The 22,853-nt window shown below is 45.3% G+C and overlaps 1 protein-coding gene across 3 annotated transcripts in view; it reads left to right on the top strand.

The window, feature by feature from the left end:
• TP53BP2 (tumor protein p53 binding protein 2) overlaps positions 1 to 22,853 on the top strand; it is a 55,461-nt gene that overhangs the window by 11,313 nt on the left and 21,295 nt on the right. The window contains exons 2-5 of one of the 3 annotated variants that reach the window (XM_041746495.1): positions 9,601 to 9,909; positions 11,516 to 11,663; positions 17,675 to 17,788; positions 20,719 to 20,801. In XM_041746495.1, the coding sequence (XP_041602429.1) occupies positions 11,516 to 11,663; positions 17,675 to 17,788; positions 20,719 to 20,801 (345 nt within the window). In that variant the 5' untranslated portion in view covers positions 9,601 to 9,909. The remainder of the gene's footprint in view (positions 1 to 9,600; positions 9,910 to 11,515; positions 11,664 to 17,674; positions 17,789 to 20,718; positions 20,802 to 22,853) is intronic. The other 2 variants (XM_041746486.1, XM_041746503.1) reach the window with 2 other exon arrangements.

Here is a 22,853-nt window from a genome sequence, read left to right as displayed (position 1 = left end):
TGTGTGTGAGTGGATGTTGGAGAAGCAAAGAGAAAATTTTCTTGTGGCTGGAGGGGTGTGTGTGTATATGTGTATGTGTGGAGGAGGTGCTGACGGCAGTTTGAGGGTCTTTCAGTTATTCCAGAAGCATAGGGATGACTTGGACACTAAAGGGACAGGGTGTACCAACAAGTGAGCTAACCCAGGAGATGAGTGAAGAAAAGTATGGCTTTTTAGGTTTCTCATTTGGTGATTTGAGCCCATGACCATGCAACAGATCATGTAAACCAAGTTCTCTGAAATTCAAATTCTGCAAAGATAAATATGAGTGCCCGTGAATGTTTCAGTACTGTTACCATGTTAGCTCCTGGTGCTGCGATGGTTTATGTGTGCTGGACAGGCCACTATGCTTGGTGGTCACTTGTTAGTGAGATAGCTCTGAAAGTGAGCTCTGTGTCCCATCCCTGCTCAAAACCCTCCAATCTGGTGCTCCTCAAGCTGTGATGGAGTTGTGGGGTCCACCCCAAGGGTTTCTGATTCAGGAGGTCTGCTGGGAGGGGGGACCCCGTGGCCAACGCTTTCTGCTGTGACAGGTCCCTGGCTAATGCCCATGTCCTTGGTCTGGGGACCACAGTCTGGGAACCCCTCTAGTGACCTTTTGTATTAGAAAGCCTACTTGCTCTTGACCTTCGGGGCCCTGGTGAGTGAGCTTATTAGCACTGCCCCTTCTTTCTGTTTGTTTCTGCTGAGCCTTCTCATGGGATGTCTCCTCCCAGGGGTTCCAGGTGGCCCCTTGGGCCTCCATGCAGATGCCTCTCTGTGCAGATGCCTCTCCGGGGGGGGCTACGGGCCTTCCTGTCCCTGCCTTGCCCAGCCATGCCTGGGCTGGCTTACTTGGTGCTTAGGAAATGCTAGCGGGTGCAGGTGGGAAAGATGTCCAGGTCAACAAGCAGTTGGGGCTGAAAGGGGACAGAACCAGGAGCTTCTTCAGAGGGATGGACGTTGGGAAGACACCAGGCCCATGAGTCTCAGAGGCAGCAATGCTGTGGGCTTGCAGGCACGAAGTGGGGATGTAATAGACGTCTGGGAGCAGTGTGCCGCTTTCTGAGAGAGCATGATTTCTCCGTATGCAGAGTATGTTTCTCTCAAAGTAGCTGCTTCCTATTTGCTGTATTATTTTTTTCTGGAATGGGGGTTATCTTGGAAGATGACTGTTCTCTGGATGACACTGAGTGGTTGGCAGTCTCCCTGTTTGATGGACTTCTCTTGCTTTCTAGATCACTGTTGAAACTTCCCATGTTGTTGATTTCTAACTTTGTTCACATGCTGGAGTGGCCAAAAGAGTGAAAAAATACCCATTGATTATGATTTTATGATGTTGCTTTAACTAACTCAAATGTGGCCGATGGAAGCTGATGGACTGATTTTAAAATATGCTGTAATAAAAAGCAGTGCAGTTAATATTCAAGTGGGCTTAAACATCACTGACCCTTAATGGAGTGCTGGTTGATGTAACTCATGGTCCTCTATGAAGGATTGATGAGCAGCAGCCCAGTGGCCTTGAGAGTAAATTCTGGGCAGGAGTCAAGGCAGCCTGGAAGCAGTGGTGCCCTGATAGCCAAAACAAAGCTGTGCTGGTCTCTGAGGGCCAGGACTGGGAGATGCCCATCTCTGCACCCCGAGGGAGGCTCCCCACACAAGTGGATGTGGAGATCTGGGCGGAACACTGGGCTTTCAGGCTGGCAGCCTTGTTCACAGGGAAGCCCACCTGTGAGGAGCCGTGGCAGGAGATCCTGGAAGGTGGGGATGACCTGCATGTCATTTCTAGCCCTTCTGTTCTCCGCAGCCATGGCTGGGCTGACAAAGCTTTGGCTGATGCTCCTGTTTGTTCATTCAGTCCCTGTTCTGTCTGATTGTGTTAGGGGAGATGTTTGCCCTGAAGGGCTTTCCAGAAGGCCACCCTGGGCCTTGGCTGTGGGCAGGGTGCAGCACAGTGTAAAAGGAAAGTGGTGGTTTTCATTTCTCCCTGCACAGGGGTGTGTCAAACCCCAAATGGGGCCAACTCCTCCCTGATCTCCCCACCAGCCTTGTTGCTAGCTGGCTGTCCGTACGCTGAGTCCCTGTGAGTTGTCAGGCTTGGGGAAGATTTGTGTCCTTCTTTTTATGGATTGTTCCTTTTCTTCTGAAGGACATTATTTCCCCCTTTCGTATTCTTTTTTTCTCCTAGGTAAACCCAGGGAATTTAAGTTTTAGGAGTCAGAAACTCCAGAGCTGTTAACACAGAGCCTTGTTTCCTCTGTGTAATGAGAGACTTTGATTCCTTTCTCTTTCTGTGGAACTTTATGTGATTTTTTAAATTAAAGGAATAAACTGTAGCCTCTGACACAAAGTAAATTTCTTATAACTGCCTTGACCAGTTTTCGGTTTGTGTGTGTGTGTGTGTGTGTTTCCTCTTGGAAGAGTCTTCCAAATTTTAATCTGAGATAATGCCTCTTGGAAAATGAGTCATTCTTACGTTAATAGCATAACATATATTCACAGTGAATACATGTCCTCTAAAACGGAGCTCTTAAAAATAAACCTGCGACCCATTGTTTTTAATGAAGATAGCCTGTGACTTTGAAATTTTGGAAGGGCAAGTCTTCCTAGGCCCTGACGGGCGTGAGTCATTGCAGAATGCCAGGATGGTGGGCAGTGCCGGGCCAGGAGCCTTTCCTCTTTGATCAAGCACTTGAGAAGTCCATGCAAATAATCGTCACAGCCACCACGTTTGGTGGAGTATTTCCACATTCTTTAATCACAGTTACTTTTATGCTGAAATTATCGTAAAAATCTATTAACATTGAGAACATTTTAAAGTGGTATCTGTACCCGCTCTCCTGTACATTCTGTGCAAGCCAGTTCCTCTGTATGTGTGTTTTAAATGGTTATAGTCTACAGCTTCACATAATTCTGCTTTGTGGCTTGATCTTAACCACTTTCCAGACACCGTACTTGTGGTAGTTGGCAGCGGGGTCACAACCCTTCCAGCATCAGTTTTTAAACTTACTTTTCTGTGTTGCTAGATGTTTAGTTTTCTACATTACCCTTTGTAGATCTAACACAGTTGTGAAAATCTTCCAGCATTTAGAGTTTTTCTTCATTTATTTCTTTAGTTTAAATTCCCAGAAGTAAGGTCATGAGGTAAACATAATTCTGTGTAAAACACATTTTACTTTCCAAGCAGATTTTAGCAATGTATATATATAGTGTCGTCATCATGTCAGGTGAAGCACTGTTCTATGGTCTCATTTCTGTTGGATCTTTTATTTTTATTTTTTTATTTTTTTAAGATTTTATTTATTCGTGAGAGACACATATAGGCAGAGGGAAAAGCAGGCCCCCTGCGGGGAGCCCCATGCTGTACTCCTCCAAAGACCCTGGGATCACAACCTGAGCCGAAGGCAGATGCTCAACTACTAAGCCACCGAGGTGCCCCTCTGTTGAATCTTTAATCAAATTACTAATTGCTGTAAGGCACCTTACACTTGTGTCCCCTTTCACTTTAGTTAAAACAATGAATTCACCCCCCAGGTTTTGCAGTTTATCTCTGGTGACCTGCCTGTTATTCCCGTGCTCTGAAGTATACTTTAGAGTTTATTGTTTATTGAGGGATCTCTTTTCCTTGTGGCTCGTTCTTACAAAAATGAATTTCCTGATTGACGAGTTGGCAAGGAGTTAGCGTGTTGCCTGTCTCTGCCCCTGGGAGGGGCTGCTCCAGTCTCAGTCCTATGGAGGGCAAGAAGGCAGGAGGGCCAGAGGGCCGCCCCGCTGAGGTGTGTGCTTTCAGGTACCCCCTCAGTTCTTGGTCCTCGTGGAGCCCAGGCACATCTGTGATGCAGGTAACTCATCCTGAAGGTTCCCAGGAACAAGCCCGGAGCTTGAGTCCGTGAGAACAGGCAGGACTCTCATGACAGCCTCCCTGGGAAGTCCCATATCGCGTGCTTCCTTGTGGGCCAGGGAGCCGATGAAGTCATCTCTGGGTTCTTGAGAATATGGTGTTTTCAGATATATGTGGCAGGTGGCAGGAACAGATGACATATTTGGAAATAGGTTACTGGAGTTTTCTTATTCTCATGCTTTCCATGAATTTGTGTCTTTGTCCCAAAACCTCAGCCTGTCTCTGATCATGTGTATTTCTTTCATTTCTGATTTTCCATTTTACCTTCAGTCTCATTCAGTGCTTTGGTAGTAAATTATCTCAAACTATCTCTTTCTACAAACATATTTCATCTCCCTCAAGAGATTTTTGTATCTTACACAAAAAGAAGGCAGTAGGCCTTTTAAATAGTGCTAGAATTCACGTTCCGTGAAATTCACCCTGTGAAGTGTGCAGTACAGTAGTTTTTTGTGACTTCATAGGGTTATGTAACCATCAGGACCAATTCTAGAAGTTTCCATCACCCTGACAGGAAGCCCCATACTCTCAAGCAGCAACCCACCCCCCCCCCCCCCCCCCCCCCCCGCCTTTAGCAACCATTACTGTGCTTTTTGCCTCTGTGCCCTTGAGTGTTCGGGACTCGTCCTGTTTGTGTCCAGCTTCTGTCACTCAGGGTAATGCTTTCATGGTTCATCCACGTTGTAGCATGTCTCCATGCTGCATTCTTTTTTTAAGATTTTATTTATTCATGAGATACACGGGGCGGGGGGGCGGAGGCAGAGACACAGGCAGAGGGAGAAGCAGGCTCCATGCAGGAAGCCTGACGTGCGACTTGATCCTGGGTCTCCAGGGCCAGGATCTTCCCTGGGCCGAAGGCGGTGCTAAACAGCTGAGCCACTGGGGCTGCCCTGCATTCTTTTTTATGGCCAAATAATACTCTGTTCTGATATAGTGGATTTCTAGGTCTGTTCCTTTTTTTTTTTCTTTTTTCTTAAAGTTTTTTTTTATTTGACAGAGAGAACACTAACAGGGGGAGAGGCAGAGAGAGAGAGGAAGAAGCAGACTAGACTCCCCGCTGAGCAGGGAGCCTGATGCGGGGCTCGATCCTGGGACCCTGAGATCATGATCTGAGGCCAAGGCAGACCCAGGCACCCTTAAGATCTGTTTCTTGATTGCTTGTTTCTCGTGGCCCCTGACTAAAGTTGAGGCAGCGTGGTGGCCCAAGAAAAGCACGATGGAACACATACTTGCCGTATACATCACAGCAGCAAGGCCCTGGGAAGTGGTGGTGTGTGGAGTAAAGTGGCATTTTGTATTCATCTTACTGATTTCAGCCACTGGTTTCATCCAAATAACAATTTTATTATACACGTCATGCATAATCATTCTAGAAAATTTAAGCGTAACTGAGCTCCTAGGAAGTTATAATCTTCTCACCAAGGCATAACTACTGTTAGTTTGGTGATATAGTTCCAGGCTTTTTTCTATGCTTGGATTGCTCGTGTGTATACACATTTATGTTCCATCGTCCCATTTGTAGAAAAGGAGTGGTAAACTGTCTTGTAACAACACCTTACATAACCCGCACGTTTTTGAAAATTTGTGCTTTTTCCTTCTAAAATGTTTTGGTATCAGATGCTAGAAACTTCTAGATTTAACAATTTTATTTTATATCTTTAAAAATTCATGAGTTACAGGCCAAAATTGTTCTTTGTAGGACTTATTTGATAGAGTCAACTCAAGTATCTTTTTTAAGGCAGATTTTTCAACATGATAATAAAACTTAAAACAAACCAAATACAACTTCACTTTGCTTTTATTTCATTTTTTAGGGAATTGAATTACATCTTGAAGAATTTTTTCACCCTGGAGCACAGCAAATTTGTGAAAAAAGATAAAAGTAACGTGGCCACATGAAGAACGTGTGCACCTGCTTTTTCTTGGGTTAATATGATTAATTTAGCCAGGCCTCTGGTTTGATCCTCTTTCTCATTTTTTTTTTTTTGCTACCCTTTTAAGTAAGAAGAGCATTGATATTTATTGAGAAAATCCCTGATTCACTTCCTCTATAAAATTTTAAATAGGTATAAATTATCACAGTAAAGCCCATAATTGTGGCCAGATTATAACTTAAAAGATTTTAAATTATAAGTGATATATTAGTGTAAGTGATATTTAACCTTTATAACTTGGGGATATACTTATGTGTATACATTTAAAAGTGGATGAAATGAGTTTAAAAGTTTATTTCAGAGTTGGGATGCCTTTTCTTTGTTTTACTCATCATTTTCTAGGAGAGAGAAGCAGCAGTTACAAATAATGTGGCCAGTTGTGGCCGCTGGGACCAGGGGTGGTTCTCATCCACATGGAGGTGGCATATGGGGAGAGGGCCCTCTGTGGTCACTTAGTATAAAGTGTCCTCAACCGGCTTCAGGCCACCCCTTCTGGCCAAGTTGTTGCCACTGTGCTGTGGTGGCCAGCTAAGAAATCCATCAAACTTGACAAATTGTCTTTGTAATGTATAAAGTAGAATAATCTCTGGAACAAAGGACAGAGGTGAGGGTGGGACTGGCGGGTTGGCCTGGTGCAGAGGGCTTGTGGGCTGGGCTGTCTTGGCAGAGCCCAGGACACTGGGCAGCAGACAGTAGTTTAGAGAACGAGTCATGGTCATTATTGCCACCACCAGTCTCATCTCTTTTGGACTGGTCTCTGGCCTTTACATACCCCAGGAAGACCCCTCTGCTAGAATAGAAACCATACCCCTTTGGCTCAGGCTCCTTCTGTCTGGGACTCCGTCAGCTTCCTCTGCGCAGTGTTAAGGCAGACCATCTTGGGAGGCTTTGCTGTGCTGGGCCTGCGCCCTCCCCTTGGGGTCTCTGGTCTGGTCTGGCAGCCTCCAAGTGCCACTTGTGGGGCTAGGGGTTGGTTCTCAGACATCTTTTCTTTTTTTTTTTTTTTAAGATTTAAAAAAAAAATTATTTATTAGAGTCAGAGAGAGAGAGAGAGAGAGAGGCAGAGACACAGGCAGAGGGAGAAGCAGGCTCCATGCAGGGAGCCTGACGTGGGACTCCATCCCCGTGGGACTCCATCCCCGGTCTCCAGGATCACGCCCTGGGTGGAAGGCAGCACTAAACCACAAAGCCACTGGGACTGCCCACAGGCATCTTTTCAAGACCCTAAGTTAACTGGATTTTATAGAGACACTCTATCTACTTTGTTTCTAGGGCCTTGCACGCCTTGGATTGAGTTTCTGTTTTCTTGTGGATGGCCTCTCTCAGTCTTTTGCTGAGTCCATGTTCTCAGGGCCCCTGGACGTTGTGCAGCCAGCTCCAGCACAGCCCTCAGCTCTGTTCTGCGTCTGCTGACCCTTGCTGATCTTGCCCAGCTTTGGGCCCATGGGCCTCCGTTCTCCTGTTGTATTTTCACCAGCTGCCAGCCGTGTGCAGTGAGCAGCCTCCTCGAGTCTGTTCTGGTGTCTGGGAGACAGCTGCCCCAGTTGGCCTCCTTCTTACCTCTGTGTCACTCACCCAGGTGCCGAGGCAGCGGATCTGGGTTCACGCCAGTCTCTCTGCTTTCACATCCACCTGCTGCCCACCAAGTGTGTCTCTGGCTCTGCCTTCAAAATAAATCTATACCCAGCCATTGTCACCACCTTTGCTGTCACCTGCAGTCTGGGCTGTCCTCCAGCTTGGGTGCCACATTTCCTGTGCACTGGGCTTGCATGCCCATCCCCTGGATCTGCTCATGCAGCAGCCAGAGTGTTTTAGATGACATCACTTCACTGCCCTGATTGGAATCCTCCAAGGACCATGAGATATGACTCACACACTACCATTCTGAAGTGTGCAGTTCAGTGGTTTTAGACTTTCCACAGGGCTATACAACCATCACAGTAATGCCAGCATGTTTTCATTGCTGCACACGAAGCCCCGCATGTGTTAGCAGTCACTCCCCCAGCCCCTGGCAACCACTTGTGTCTCAGTCTCTTAACAATTTGCCTCCAGTGGGCTCTTTGATTAAAATCCAAATTCTTTGCCTTGGCCTTTGAACAGTGTTTTCCAGACCAGTGGCATCCACATCACATGGGAGCTTGTTAGAAATGCAGTCTCGGCCCCCTTCCTGGATCTACTCAATCAGAAAGTGAGGGTGGAGCCCAGAGGTCTGAGGTTAACAGCCCTCTGTCCATGCCCCAGTTTGGGGACCTGTGGCCTCATTAATCCCCTCTAATCCTTTTCCCTTGCTGCCTCTACTCCGACCCTGTTCTCCCACAGATAGAGCAAACTGGACCCTCCCCAGGGCCTTTATACATACTGTCTCCTCAGCCAGGCTGGTGTCTCATTCTGCTTACATGGCTGCCCAGGAGCCCTCCAGAGCGTCCCTGCATCTGCATGTGGATGGGAGGACTGATGTGTTGAGCACCTTTTGCTGCCCCCCTCCCAGAGGTACTCTGCACCCTCCCCTCCCTGCCCTGTGCTCCCAGTGGTGGGCTTCTGCAGACCACAGTGCTGTGTCCCTTTCCACATGGTCCTCTCCGTTTTGAATTTTGTGCTTTGGGCTGTATTAGCTTTTTATTAAAGGTTATTTCCACATTGGGCCTTGGTCCGTGGAGCAGATGGCCTGTAAGTACTGAATGAGTGAAAAGAGTGTTGAAGTGGAGCAGGCTGGCTGGTGTGAGCTTAAGAACCACGAGGACACAGCCTCTCTTTTCCATCAGAGTTCTGTCGGTTGCATGGGCCGCAGGCTCTGCTGCATGTATCCACGCACACAGGGAGACTTGCCCTGAAAGTAAGTCTGAGGTGAGCCTGTCAGATGCAGGACCAGCTACAGGAGTCGCTTGTTCATGAACAAGTACTGTGTGCTTGCTGCCTGCTAGGCCGTGGAGGTCACAGTGCTGAGGATACAGCACTGAAGGGACAGACCACCAGCCTGTATGGAGTGTATGTTCTAGAAGGGAAGGCAGGATCAAAACAAGTTAACTAAACATACAGCATGGTATGTGAGCGGCTGTGCCAAGGAGAGCACAAAGCAGGGAAGTGTGAGCTTGTGCACACGTGGCATTGGGATTTGGGGAAGGATGGCCAGGAAGGCCTCACTGAGAAGGTAGCATATGAGTGCAGAACTACAGGGCCCAGGGATCCCTGGGTGGCTCAGCAGTTTGGTGCCTGCCTTTGGCCCAGGGCGCTATCCTGGAGTCCCAGGATCGAGTTCTGCGTCGGGCTCCATGCATGGAGCCTGCTTCTCCCTCTGCCTGTGTCTCTGCCTCTCTCTCTCTATGTCTGTCATGAATAAATAAATAAATAAATCTTTAAAACAAAACAAAACACTACAGGGCCCGGAGGGGCAGCCAAGTTGGCTGCAGACAGAGCAGGGCAGGTGGATAGGCTCCAGGGGCTGTGCCTGCCTGCTGTGTGCTGCGTGTGAGGATCCCAGGGAGGGAGGGGATTAGGAGAGGAGGCCCCCAAAGGTAATGGGGACAGGTATTGGTGGGCAGGGCAGGAGTCTGCTAATCCAGACCAGCTCCCCCTCCCTCCCCAGCTCTCACCCCACCTGACACAGCCACATGCCAAGAAGCCTGCTTTTACTGCTCAGTTTACTCTGTGTCACCTGAGTTGTGCCACTCACACAGAACACTACCTCCCCCCTTCTGTCTCCAGATCCTGTCTTTTTTACAGAATCTATCCTTTCTTCCTGCCTTTGTTCAGGCCCTCACTCCGTGCCTGAAGGCTGGCTGCAGCGTGCAGAAAGGTTGGCTTTGACTCTGACGCCCAAAGTCAGTGGCAGGTCTCGGAGTGGAAGACTCTTACTTTGAAGATGAGGACTGAGACTCAGGAGAAGTGACTTGGTTTCTCCAAGGAGGTCTAACTAATGAATCACAGAGCCAGGGGCAGAGCCCAGACCTCCTTCCGGGGGAGTCCAGAGTGGTGTCCCACTCACCCACCTGCCGGTGTGCCGCAAGACTTCAGGACGGTGCCCACAGCCCGTCACCCTGAGTGCATCCTTGCACATGGAAGGTAGAAGTTGCTGTGGGCTTTCAGAACACATCTCTTGTTATGCTTATTTGTGATTGTATTTTTAAGTCAACGAAACTGATTTCCAGAAAGTAAAAGACCAGATCTTTACTAAAGTTTGGGTTACCATGGTTACCTAGAGCATTTCCTAATATTTTCCTGCTGTAAGGAACAGCCTGCAGAGTAGAAAATGGATCAAAAGAGCAGAATTGACCCTGTCATTTTAGTAGCCAAGTAGACCATTTCTGTGAGTCTTTTTCTTCCTTTAAAAAAGAAGGTAATGACCCCATGTGCATGAGCTCTCCAGAGGGGGCTGTGGGCACAGGGAGGTGTTGGACCCTGCAGCAGGCCTGTCTCTTGTACCCTGTGTGCATAGCATACAGACTGTGTTAAATATTCCTGTAATGTGACAAATATCTCATGTCTGTGGTTTACAGTGAAAACACTGTGTTTGAAGCATTAAACTTGACCAGAAGTGTTGTGGGTGGGGAGTCCAGACAAGCACTGTGTGATACCAGGGTGTAAATGATGTAGCTCCGCTGTTAAATGTGCTGTGTGTTTTGTCAGAGCAGCAGCAGAGGGGATTCTGTGAGCTTAGTGAATCTTTGTTATTTTTTTCCAAGTGATTTTTGTCAAGGCTTTAGGATTTCTGTGTGGTTTTAAAGTGCTGCCTTCCTGTCTGCTTGAGGCCCAGAACTGAATGTCTTTATTAATACGGTTTGTCAGGATGGGAAGAACCGGGTATAATTAACTTGAAAACTTCTCAGCTCACCTTGGGAAGCTGTACAGTTTTTTCATGTTAATTTACCATTTCAACAGTACCCACAGTGTTAATTTTTCTGGGTTACTCTGATATGTTCTCATGTTCCGGGTGACTTTCTATATGGCATGTGCTCACGTGAGTAGCAAGCATTGGCTGTAAGAAGGGAGGACTCGATGACCTTAAGAAAATGTGGTTGGAAAAAAAAAAAAAAAAAGAAAATGTGGTTGGGCTGAAAGACGAGCTGGAAGGTGCCTGGTGCTGAGGGTCCTTACCTGGGGGTGTGTCTTCCCCTGCATGGCTCCTCCTCTCACCCGACTGCACCCCTGTGGCACTGGGCTTACCTGTGTCTGTGTCTGTCACTGTCCCTAACCAGGTGCTGCCTTTTTGCACAGAAGAGCCTAATGCAGCTTTCTGACCCCTCCTTGGGGGTGGGGTGGGTGAGGAAGTCCGAGCTGGAGGGGGAGGTGCGTGGCTGTGGGCAGGCCTATGTAGTCCTGAGGGCCCTGCAAATTCTGCTCATTCTGCTGTTTTATGGCCTTAAGAATCCCAGCTTTTTCCTGTGTTGGTGGCCCATTAATCATCGTTATAGAATATGTGCTGGTCCACAGAGTGGATGTTCCAAAGCCTTTACATTCTCTTTTTGTGAGAAGAATTATTTTCATGGGATAGGTGGCCACAGTGGGATTTCTTCCAGATTGTTTGTATTTTATCCTGATACACGTTGACTTGCGTGGAAGAGGTATTCCCTGAGTTGAGTGAATGTAGAGTAAAACACAACCCCAGGTGGGTAAAGAGTGAAACCCGCCAATGTGGACACTGACAGCTGCTCTCTCTCTCTGTTGGCAGATGTTTCTCACCGTGTACCTCAGTGACAGCGAGCAGCACTTCACCGAGGTTCCAGTGACCCCTGAGACGATGTGCAGAGATGTGGTGGATCTGTGCAAAGAGCCCGGCGAGAGCGAGTGCCATCTAGCTGAAGTGTGGTGTGGCTCTGGTATGGGACCTGGGCTCTTAGGCTGCTGCTTATTACTGCTGACGTTTGGATGTGACAGCGTGCAGTGCGCTTTTCCTCAGGGCATAGCTTCACTGTGACAGAGGGAGCCTCTCTGCTCTTGTCCTTTCCTGCAGTACAGTGAGGACCCCGCAGTGTGAAAGGTCAAAAGACAGGCAGGTGGCACACCAGTGGAAGCTTCTGGGGCATACCCGTAAAATGCTCAAGAAGTAGTACTTTCTGTACGCTGCAGCTTGACTGAATTAGACATTTGAGGCATCCTGATTGCTTTGCCCTCTCCAAGTTTTTGTAGGTTTTCAGGGAAAGCTATTCAGTGTCGAGTTACCATGGTGGCAAATGGCAGTGCTGAAATCATAGGCATTATTTTAAGCTTTGAAATCAATCCCTCACTATAGTCCTTTGGAGCTCTAAAATGGGACAGCCTGGTCTTTTTCTGGCCTTTTAGGAGTTTGTAGATGTGTAAGTAATTTTCCATAATTTCTGCCTTGTTCCTTTACAGCCTGGGTGACCTCCCACTGCTTCTTTTTCTCTTCTGGGGGTGCCAAACGTTCCAGCATGGTTGCACACTGTGTTAATTAGGTCCACACCATTCATAATACCTGCCCACAGCTGAGTGCTCCCTGCCTCCCAGGCCTAGGCCCAGGCCTCTTGTTCCTCTTTGGCTGACTTTCTTACTGTTGGGTGTTCTGGAAGGTCTTGTGCTCTCTCCCTGAATTGTTTACTTCTTTTCCCTTCACAAAAGAGCTAGATTAGACTATTCACATAAAGAAACCCACATGATCCTTTTCAAATGAAAATGTGATAGTCTGACCTTCCACTTCTCTGTGGCTTTCTTTTCTACTTAGAATCAAATCCAGACTTCTGATCTTGGATTGTGAAGTCTGTGTTGTCATCGGGTACCATTATCCTCGTCTGCAGCTTTTCTGATGTTCCTAAGTAAACAAAGCTCCTTCCCACCTTTGGAATCTTGGCACTAGCTCTTCCCACTGCCTATGTTGCTCTCCAGGTTTTGCCGCCTGGACTTCAGCTGGAACGTTACCTCCTCCAGGAGAGACTTTCCTGGAGCATTCTGCTACAAGTGGCCATGATGCCACCCTGATTGAATCCTCTGGTTTTGTGTGTTTATTCATTTATTGCCTTTTGAATCCACGTAGCCCCAAACACATGCACCTGAGATCATGACCTGAGCTGAAACCAAGAATTGGACAGTTAACCGACTGAGCCACCCAGGTGCCCCTGATATAATTATTTTTAAAAATTTTTAAAAAATATTTTATTTATTTATTCATGAGAGACACAGAGAGAGAGAGAGAGAGGCAGAGACACAGGCAGAGAGAGAAGCAGGCTTCATGCAGGGAACCCAACACGGGACCCGATCCCGGGTCTCCAGGATCAGGCCCTGGGCTGAAGGCAACGCCAAACCACTGAGTCACCCAGGCTGCCCTGATATCATTATTTTTAATAGTCACATAATTTTCCATAGTATGCATAAAGTGTAATTGATCTAACCACTTTTATGCCTACATTAATTCTACTCTTGTTTTTAATTTTATTTTTAAAACATTTTGTTTTAAAACAGGGGGAGCAGAGCAGGAGGGAGAGAATCTAAAGCAGATTCTGCACTAAGTGTAGGGACAACTGTGGGGCTCGATATTATGACCCCAAGATTATGACCTGAGCTGAAACCCAGAGTCAGAAACAACTGACTGAACCACCCAGGTGCCCTGACACTCCTTGCTCTTATACATGCTGCAGCGAAGGTCCTTTTAGGAGCTTCTTGATCCATGCAGCTGTTTCTCTGGAGTAGACACCATGAAATGAAATAGCTTAAAGGTTCAAACACTTTAAAATTTATGGTGCCAGATTGCCCTCCACAAAGGCTGTCTGCTCACGCCCCTACCAGTTATTTCTGAAAGAATCTAATGTCAACACTTGATACAATAATATTTTAATTTTTGCTAAGGTTGCTCATTTTTTCATTTTCATTTTTCATTCATTACTATAAGGTTCTGATTACTAAGGTTGCTCATTGTCCATTGGGGTATCCATTTTTATTAATTAAAAAATTTTTTTTTTTTTTTTTTGGGTGAGGAGACGCCTGGATGGCTCAGTGAGTTGAGCATGTGCCTTCCGCCCAGGTCATGATCTTGGGGTCCTGGGATCAAGTCCCTTGTCAGGCTCCCTGCTCATTGTGGAGTCTGCTTCTCCCTTTGCCCTTCCCTTTGTTCATGCAGGTGCACTTGCTCTGTCTTAAATAAATAATCTTAAAACAAGTTTTTTGTTTTGTTTTGTTTACATTTTAAGGAAGCTCCACACCCACAATGGGGCTGAGACTCCTGACCTGAGCTTAAGAGTCTCATACTCCTCTGACTGAGCCAGCAGCCTCCCTTGAGTTTCCATTTTTAAAAAATCTGTTTCTCCGTAGTCTTTGTTCATGTTTCCCTTGGTGTTTGCCTCTTGATTTGTAGGCATTTAAAAACAAAAACAACTATTCTGGATCCCAGGCCTGTTTGTTTGATTTAAAAGGATCCTTTCCTTGCTGCAGGGCTGTAAACTTACTCTCCTGTTATGTAATGCTGTAAGTTTGAAAGAATTTTCCTTCTCTCCCCCATTAATTTTTGTGACTCGGGTGAGTTAGGGAGCAATAGTTGTTTCCCGAATGGATAGTGAATTGTCCCCAAATGGATAGTGAATTGTCTGAAGTCCGTCACTAACAGTGGTTTCTTACTAACATGAAACGTCCCTGTATGACATGTTAGATCTTGTGTGAAATTGTGCTTCTATAAGCTTTAGTCTGTTACTTTTGTCTTCTTCCTTATGGCAGAACCAAATGGTTCTGATTATTAGAGTTTGATGATAGGTTAAGTGTTTGTAAGACAAGTGGTTTTATTTCATTATTCTGCTTTTTCAAAAAATACCTGAGCTATCCTTATATTTTTTCTTTTACAGATAAATTTTAGAATGACCTTGAAAGGTTCCCTGGAAAGTCCTATTGGGATTTTGATTGATTGTGGTGAATTCATAATTGATTTTTTAAAAAAGATTTTATTTATTTAATCCTGAGAGACACACACACAGAGAGAGAGAGAGAGAGAGAGGGGCAGAGACATGGGCAGAGGGAGAAGCAGGCTCCATTCAGGAAGCCTGATGTGGGACCCAACCCCAGGTCTCCAGGATCATGCCCTGAGCCGAAGGCAGACACCCAACCACTGAGCCACCCAGGTGTCCCATAATTGATTTTTGAGGTTGGTTTGTATGATGCTCTGATTAGGAGCAAGGTCTTGGGCATCAAAATCCTGTCTCCGTCGTTCCTAGCTTTATAACTGAAAATCTCTGTAACCCTTACACTGCCTTCGGAGCAGGCAGGGTTTGTAGGGCACTTGCAGGGCCTGTGAGGGGTGTTGCAGTGCATGTAGCCGCATCCTGGCCTTTCTCCTCTGTGCTCCTGGAACGTGTGGCATCACCTCAGATTTTTGAAGGAGTTTGTGTGCTTGCACAACCCCATGCATGTTTTGGGCAGGAGGTGGAAGGTCCACTCAGACTTCTTTTGGGGGGTGCTTACCTGCTAGAGATATTTCCTTTTGGGGGTCTTAGCATTTTTCTGGTTTAGGGAAGAGGAGGGCTGCCTCTGTTACTATAGCACCTGTTACTGTGCTGTGACTGGAAGCAGAACTGTACTTTGTTGTGGCTGAGCAGATTGAGTTCATGGCCAGTCCACAACCGTGGCTGCTCTAGTCTCTGTCCTATTGGTGATGGCAGGGGCTGGCATAGTGGCTCTGATTATGGGCAGGTGCACTGCCTTTCTTAGGCTCTTTCCGCATTCTATTAGAACTTACACAGACAGCACTGGAGTATCTCTGATTTTAGCAGTTGTATCCTTGAACAGTAGGTTTGGTTTTTATATCCAGATCCTTGAGGTTGAAGATATATATATATATATTTAAAGATTTTATTTATTCATTCATGAGAGACACAGAGAAAGAGAGAGAGAGAGAGAGGCAGAGACACAGGCAGAGGGAGAAGCTGGCTCCCTGCAGGGAGCCTGATGTGGGACTTGATCCTGGGACTCCGGGACCATGCCCTGGGCTGAAGGCAGGCACTAAACTGCTGAGCCACCCAGGCATCCCCAAGGTTGAAGATATTTTGAGGGGAGCTTAAGACACATGGTTTCTCTGGAAGTGCCCATCTCTTAGAGTATTCTGTGTCCTTCTTTTTGTCTCTAGAGAAGTTTGACAACTAACAATCTCACTGAAAGAAGGCTGAATAGATACAGGTGACCTTTGAACAATGTTGGGGCTCAGGGCACCAACCCCTCCATGCAGTCAAATCCACATGGGACTTTTGACTCACACCCCCCCCCCAAACTTCACCACTTACAGCCTGGTGTTGGCTAGAAGCCTTGCTGAGCATGTCAGCAGTTGATTAACATATTTTGTGTGTTATGTATTATTTACTGTGTTCTTTAATTGAGTTTGCTGGAGAGAAAAAAGTGCTATTAAGAAAATCATGGGGTGCCTGGATGGCCTGTCAGTTAGGCATCCAACTCTTGATGTCAGCTCAGGTTGTGATTTCAGGGTCAAGAGATCATGCCCCGCGTTAGGCTCTGTGCTCAGTGGGGTCTACTAGAGATTCTCTCTGTCTGCCTATCCCTGCTCACTCGCTCTCACTCTCTCTTTTTAAAAGAAATGATTTAAAAAAAAATTTTTTTTTTAAGGAAAAGAAAATATTTCAGGACTGTGTTTATCAAAAAAACCTCCTATATATGTGGACCTGGGTGGATCACGCCGATGTTACTCAAGAGCCAAGTATATTTTCAGTGTAGTAAATAGCCTTTTCTTTGGATTTTTTTTAACATGGTTTATAGAATTATAATTTAAAAATAGTCTAATAGAAAAAAATAAAAAAATAAAAATAGTCTAATAGATAGTAAAGCTAAACTATATGTAAAGATTTTATTTATTTAGAGAGCACATGTGCATGAGCAGGGGGAAGGGCTAAGGGAGAGAGAATCCTGAGCCGATTTTGCACCAAGTAAGCCCCATGTGAGGGCTTGAACTCATGATCCTGAGATCATGACCTGAGCTGACATCAAGAGTCTCTGCTCAACCGACTGAGCCACCCAGGCACCCCTGGGCTATTTATCTAGAAAGTTATTTTTAATTTTTCATTTATATTTAAAGAACCCTAGAATGTTTGAGTTGGAAGGGACATCAGAGTCCATCCTGTGTAATAGTTTACAGTGACTTCTGAAACTCCCTGAGTTCAATGGCAAGCCTGTGGCCTGTCGGGAGCACTGAGTTAACACTCCCATGCTCCTGGTATCAGGCCCAGATGCATTCTCCTTTCCAATGCCCATTGACTCTACACTTGCTGTGTGTGTGGAAAACTTGTGATGCTTTCTTTCTTTTTTTTTCTTTTTCTTTTTCCTTTTTGAAATTTTATTTAAATTTAATTAAAATATAATGTGTTACTAGTTTCAGAGGTAGAGGTCAGTGATTGATCAGTCTCATATAACACCCGGTGCTCATCACATCATGTGCCCTCCTTTATGCCCATCACCCAGTGACCCTGTTCCCCCACCCCACTCCTCTCCAGCAACCCTCAGTTTGTTTCCTGTGATTAAGAATCTCTTATGGTTTGTCTCCCTCTCTGATTTCATCTTGTTTTCTTTTTTCCTTTCTTTCCCATATGACCCTCTGTTTTGCTTCTTCAATTCCACATATGAGTGAAATAAAATAATTATCTTTGACTTATTTTATTTTGCTTCACATAACACCCTCTAGTTCCATCTACATCATTGCAAATGGCAAGATTTCATTCTTTCTGTTGGCTGAGTAGCATTCTCTTTTATATATATACCAATTTCAAGGGCTCTTTTAGTGAGAAAACATTATCTAAGATGCTTAGTATTTCCTACAGGCATAATTTGCATGAAGGGTGGATAGTAAATGCTTCTTGTACCTGCAAATCATGTATTTGTTTGTTTCCTTTAGAACGTCCAGTTGCTGATAATGAGCGGATGTTTGATGTTCTGCAGAGGTTTGGAAGTCAGAGGAATGAAGTCCGTTTCTTCCTTCGTCATGAACGGCCCCCTGGCAGGGACACGGGTGGGTAGCATTATGTGAATCTTAACAGAGCTGTGGACTTTGACTCCCATGTTGGAGGAGCTGGGGGTGGTCAGGAGCCACGTAATGTGAGGGGTGCAGGACAGAAAGGGAAGTGGAAGCCTGAGGACAGACCAGCTTTTGAGTACCTTGATTGTTGGGGAGGAAAGGGTGTGGTTTTCTTTGATTTGTTCTGTTTGAAGAGGCGAGAGAAGCAGGTGGAAATGAGTCCCTAGAGCAGGAGGCTGAAATGTGGGAGAGGGAATGTGTGCCTGAGAAGGTGTGCCCTCAGCCCGGGAGCCCTCATCTGCTGTAAGCAGAGGGAGAAAGAACTGCCTGGGGATGATGGTGGGTGTGTGTGCTTTGTGGAATCAGGTGGACGAGCTTCTTGTCTGATTGTTTTCTCTGAGGTGGGAGGGTGTAGAGGCCAGTGTGAGCTATTGTGGGGAACAAGTGAGCCTCTGGTAAGGGTGTCAGGATGCTAGGGAGCAGGTGAGACCATGGGGCATTCCCTCCAGCTGGGCTTGGCATCCCGGACGGTTGTAAGATGGTTGGATTGACCCAGTCTTGGGGTTTTGCTAGCCTGATTCAGAGAAGGGTCCATGGACGGGGAGAGGAGGCTGTGGGCAGGACAGCATATGAGCTTGTGAGGAGGGGAGGAGGAGAGGGCTGTGGGGAGATAGTTGGCAGGGACAGAGACCACAGTCTCAGGCTTGTGAGCAGGTGTAGTGAGAGGAAGTTAGGGTTCAAAAGGGAGATATCTGAATCTGAGATTCCAGAGGGAGACTTCTAGGTGATGAGGGCTCCATTTGGCCATGAAGCGAGCCAGAATTAGAGGCTGAGAGGCTGGCTTTGGATGGGAGTCAGGTGCTCTGTGTAGATGTAGAACAGAGGGAGAAGAGGAAGAAGAGGAATGGTGGACTGAAAGGAGCCAGACCCCGAGGGTGCAGTCATCTCGGGGACCCTGGTGGCCTCGTTTCTAGTCAGAATGGTGGGGAAGCTCTGTTCCAGGGGAAGTCACTTGTTGAGCGGGATTACTAGGTATTTCTAAAAATGAGAGAACTTTTAAAATGGGAGGTTGAGGATTTGTGACCTCAGGCTCCTATTCTCGGGAGCAGGAATGTAGGTCACAGATGTTAATTATCATGTATTCTAACATCTCAATTTTACTACACGTGCATATGGTGCCCAGCAATTAGAGATTATTAAATGTGGCGTGTGTGTAGGGGGGCCCTCGAGTGACTTAGTGTGGACTCCTCCACTCTGCGGGTGAAAAGTGCTAGCACTCGGGTGACCTAACCTGTCTGATGTGCTCAGGATGGGGCCAGGAGTGCAGCTGAGTCCCCTCAGCCAGGCCGGCCACGTGCTTTTCAGCAGCACTGGTGTCTCTGATTTTGCTTTATATAAGCACTTATTTCTTTCCTAAGCTGCTGCCCTTGTAGTTTTAAATTGGCATCTGCATTCGCATTTTTATTTTGTCTTTTGTTTCTGTTACGTTACTGCACACATCCTCTTGGAAGAAGGAATTTTACCTGTTCACCTAACAGTTCGCGTATCTGGTATATACATAGTGGGTAAATTATTAAAGAGCCTCTCAGTAGTGCTGTCTCAGTGTGTCTGTAAGGTGAGAAATAGAGGCTGAAGATGAAGGAGCTGTTTCCATCTTGGCAAACACCAGTGCCACATGGTGTTTGAACTGGGATATGGCAGCAATTCGCTGGCTCCACAAGTGGGCCTTTCTGCGCAGACTTCTGGACTGCGGGTGAGGGCAGGGCTGCCACACTCTTGTCTCCTTAGCCAGGGCCTGGGCCCGAGCAAGGATGGGAGCTGTTTCTAATTATGTCCTGAACATGCTCCCACTGGCTGAGTCCTCTCTCTTAGGCAGCAAAGAAAGCAATTAAATGGTAAATTCTTAAATGGTAGATTTTTTTTTCTTGCAGAAATATTGTGACAGATTACCCAAGCTGTGTTGTCAGAGGATGGAACAGTATTTTAAAAATAAAGCAAATGCTTTCGAGTTAGGTGTATGTGTCATACCTGGTGCTGAGGACAGACATTTATTGGCGTGGGAGTCTGTTAAGTAGGTATCATAGACATTTAATTCAGAAGAAATTTTGATCTAAAACTTCTTGGGAGATAATGCGTTTTCTGATCTCTGGGAACTACAAGGAGAAGTTTAATTTCATACATTTAAAAATGTTTTGACACTGTTAATTTCTAAAAATGTATCAGTTTAAATTAAGATTATTTTCTGTTTATGATACAGCACATGATACTGAGAGACCTATATGTTTTGACTTGAAAAATTCTTTTTAGCCAAAAAAGAATATAGTGTTTTCCAGTTAGTACTTTTCTAAGTTAAGAAAATAGAAATTTTTCACTGAAATAAATGGGGACGTACTTTGTACTACTCGTGAATTACCATAAAATGCCCTCAGTAAACCAAATATGCAGAGCCCCTCTTGTTCTGTCTTTAGTTACTACTATTCTGTGTGAGTTAGAAGTATGATTAATGAGCACAAGGATGGATTGATTTAATTTTCACTTGTTCCTTCCAGTGGAAGTTCTTGACTTTAGTACTAAGTAGCTAAATAGAGTCCCAGGAGTCTGCGAACAGATGGTACGCATGACCCATCAGAAGTACACTCCTGTTGTCGGTTTTCCCTCCTCTGGTGTCAGGCTTGTGTGACTCTCGTGGGAGCAGCCAGCACGTGATAATTTTCTGGTCCTGACTATTCACCATTCCAAGTACGGTTTTCCAAAACAGGCAGAATTATGAGACTTTCTCCATTGCTATGAGAAAATACTTGGTTTACGGTATATTTCTACTTAAGATACCCAGGAGCAATAATCGCGGAGCTCAGAGATGAGCCAGTACTTGCAGTGTCTGCCAACTCTGGTGTTAATGCATTGTTTTTGAATTTTGTGCTTAGTGAGTGGATCACGGTCTCAGGATCCAAGTGTAAAGAGAAATGGCATGAAAGTCCCTGGTGAACATAGAAGGAAGGAGAACGGGGTAAGTGATATGCATGAGAGCTGAGAGCCTGCTACTCTTGTAACATTTCCCTTTGACTCATTGCTGCTTCAATGCTACTTTGTTAACTCACTGCCTTATGAAGGATCTTAGCTTTTTATTTTTTTTTTAAGATTTATTTATTTATTTGAGAGGTGGAGGCAGAGAGAGAGAGAGAATGCACAAGCAGGGGTGAGGGACAGAGGGAGAAGCAGACTCCCAGTTGGCCAGTGAGCCCAACATGGGGCTCCATCCCAGGACCCTGAGATCATGACCTGAGCAGAAGGCAAATGCTTCACTGACTAGCTCTCAAGGGGCCCCGGATGGCCTGCTTTTTAAAGGGTTGTTTGACATTTATTTCATAGAAAGGATTAATTTTAATGATCTTTACATAGCTGACTATTGAGAGCAGTTAGATGCTGGGCACACAGCAAATTCAGAACAAAACAAATAGTGGGCAAGTTTAAGGGAGAAATTTTTGCATGTGTATGATTTTATTTTTTGCTATAATGGCTTTAGTAAAATGAAAAGTTACATGTTAATGCTCTGGTATTGCATATGAATTGTATCAAGTATCTTTAGGGGGGTACCTTGTAGACATTTTGTTTCCAGAGCTCAGAATTTTTAATACTGTTAGGGATTAGCTACCTCATCTTTCCCCAACCTAGAGTAAATTTATGGGAGAATCCAGGCCATTTGCTCCTGCTCTGCCTTTCCCCAAATTCTCCTTTTTCCTCTTCTGAGATCTTACTGTTACCTTACAGGGATGAAAAACTCGTATAAGGATGACCAAAAACTCCTCTTAGCCATTACCAGCATTTGAGTGCATCTTGACACAATATATCTTTCTCCCTCACTGGGTTTCATTGAAGTATAATTGGCCTATAATAAACCACACATGTTTTGAGTATACAACTTGATACATACATATATGTTTTTACATACATATACACCTGTAAAACCATCACCATAATCAGGATAGTGAGAACATCCATCACCCTCTGAGTTTCCTTGTGTCCTTCTGTAACCCTTCCCTTCATGCCTCTCTCTCCTCATCCTCACGGACCCTCCGGGGGGTCCACTTTCTGTCACTACAAATTACTTTTATTTTTCTAGAATCTTACCTAAATGGAGTCATGCCATATATAATCCTTTTGTGTGAATTTTCTCAATATCATTATTTTTATCCATTTCGTCATGTGTATCAGTAGTTGGTTCCTGTTTATTGCCAAGAGACATTTCATTGTCTGGATATGGCACAGCTTGTTCTTCCATTTCTCTCTTAAAGGACATTGAGGTGCTTCTAGTTTTTGGTCACTCTGTATCAAGTTGTAAGGAATATTTGGGTATAAATCTTTATATGGGCATATTCTTTTATTTCTTTTGAGTAAATAGTGCTGGGTCACATGGTAAGTTTGTGTTCATTTTTTAAGAGGCTGCCAGGGCTGCCTGGATGGCTCAGTGGTTGAGCATCTGCCTTTGGCGTAGGTCATGATCCTGGGGTCTGGGGTTTGAGTCCCGCTTTGGGCTCCCCGTGGAGAGTCTGCTTCTTCCTCTGCCTGTGTCTCTGCCTCTCTCTCTGTGTCTCTCATGAGTAAATAAATTAAATCTTAAAAAAAAAAAAAAATAAGGCTGCCAAACTGTTTTGCAAAGTGATTGTTTTATATTACATTCTTATCAGAGTTCCAGTCTTTCCACATCCTTGCCAACATTTGGTACGGTCAGTCTTTTCAATTTTGGCTAATAGGCATGTATATTGAGTAGTATGTTGAGGCTTTAGTGTGTATTTCTCTAATGGCCCATGATATTGGTGTCTTTCCATGAGCTTATTTGCCATTTGTGTATGTTTTTTGGTGAAGTCTTTGTTGAAATCTTTTCATATTTTTCTTTGTTGGTTTGTTTGCTTTCTTAGTATTGGGCTCGAGAATTCTTCCATATTCTGGATCCAAGTCCTTTATTAGGTATATGATTTGCAAATATTTTTCCTAGTCTGTGACTTGTTCTTAATTTTGGTAAAGTATAATTGCTCAATTTAGAAGTTTTGTAGTGTTACTT

The sequence above is a fragment of the Vulpes lagopus genome, chromosome 1 (assembly GCF_018345385.1).
Source record: "Vulpes lagopus strain Blue_001 chromosome 1, ASM1834538v1, whole genome shotgun sequence".
Classification (NCBI taxonomy): Eukaryota; Metazoa; Chordata; class Mammalia; order Carnivora; family Canidae; genus Vulpes; species Vulpes lagopus.
Note: the sequence above shows the minus strand (reverse complement) of the source record. Positions and strands in the feature narration are given on the sequence as shown.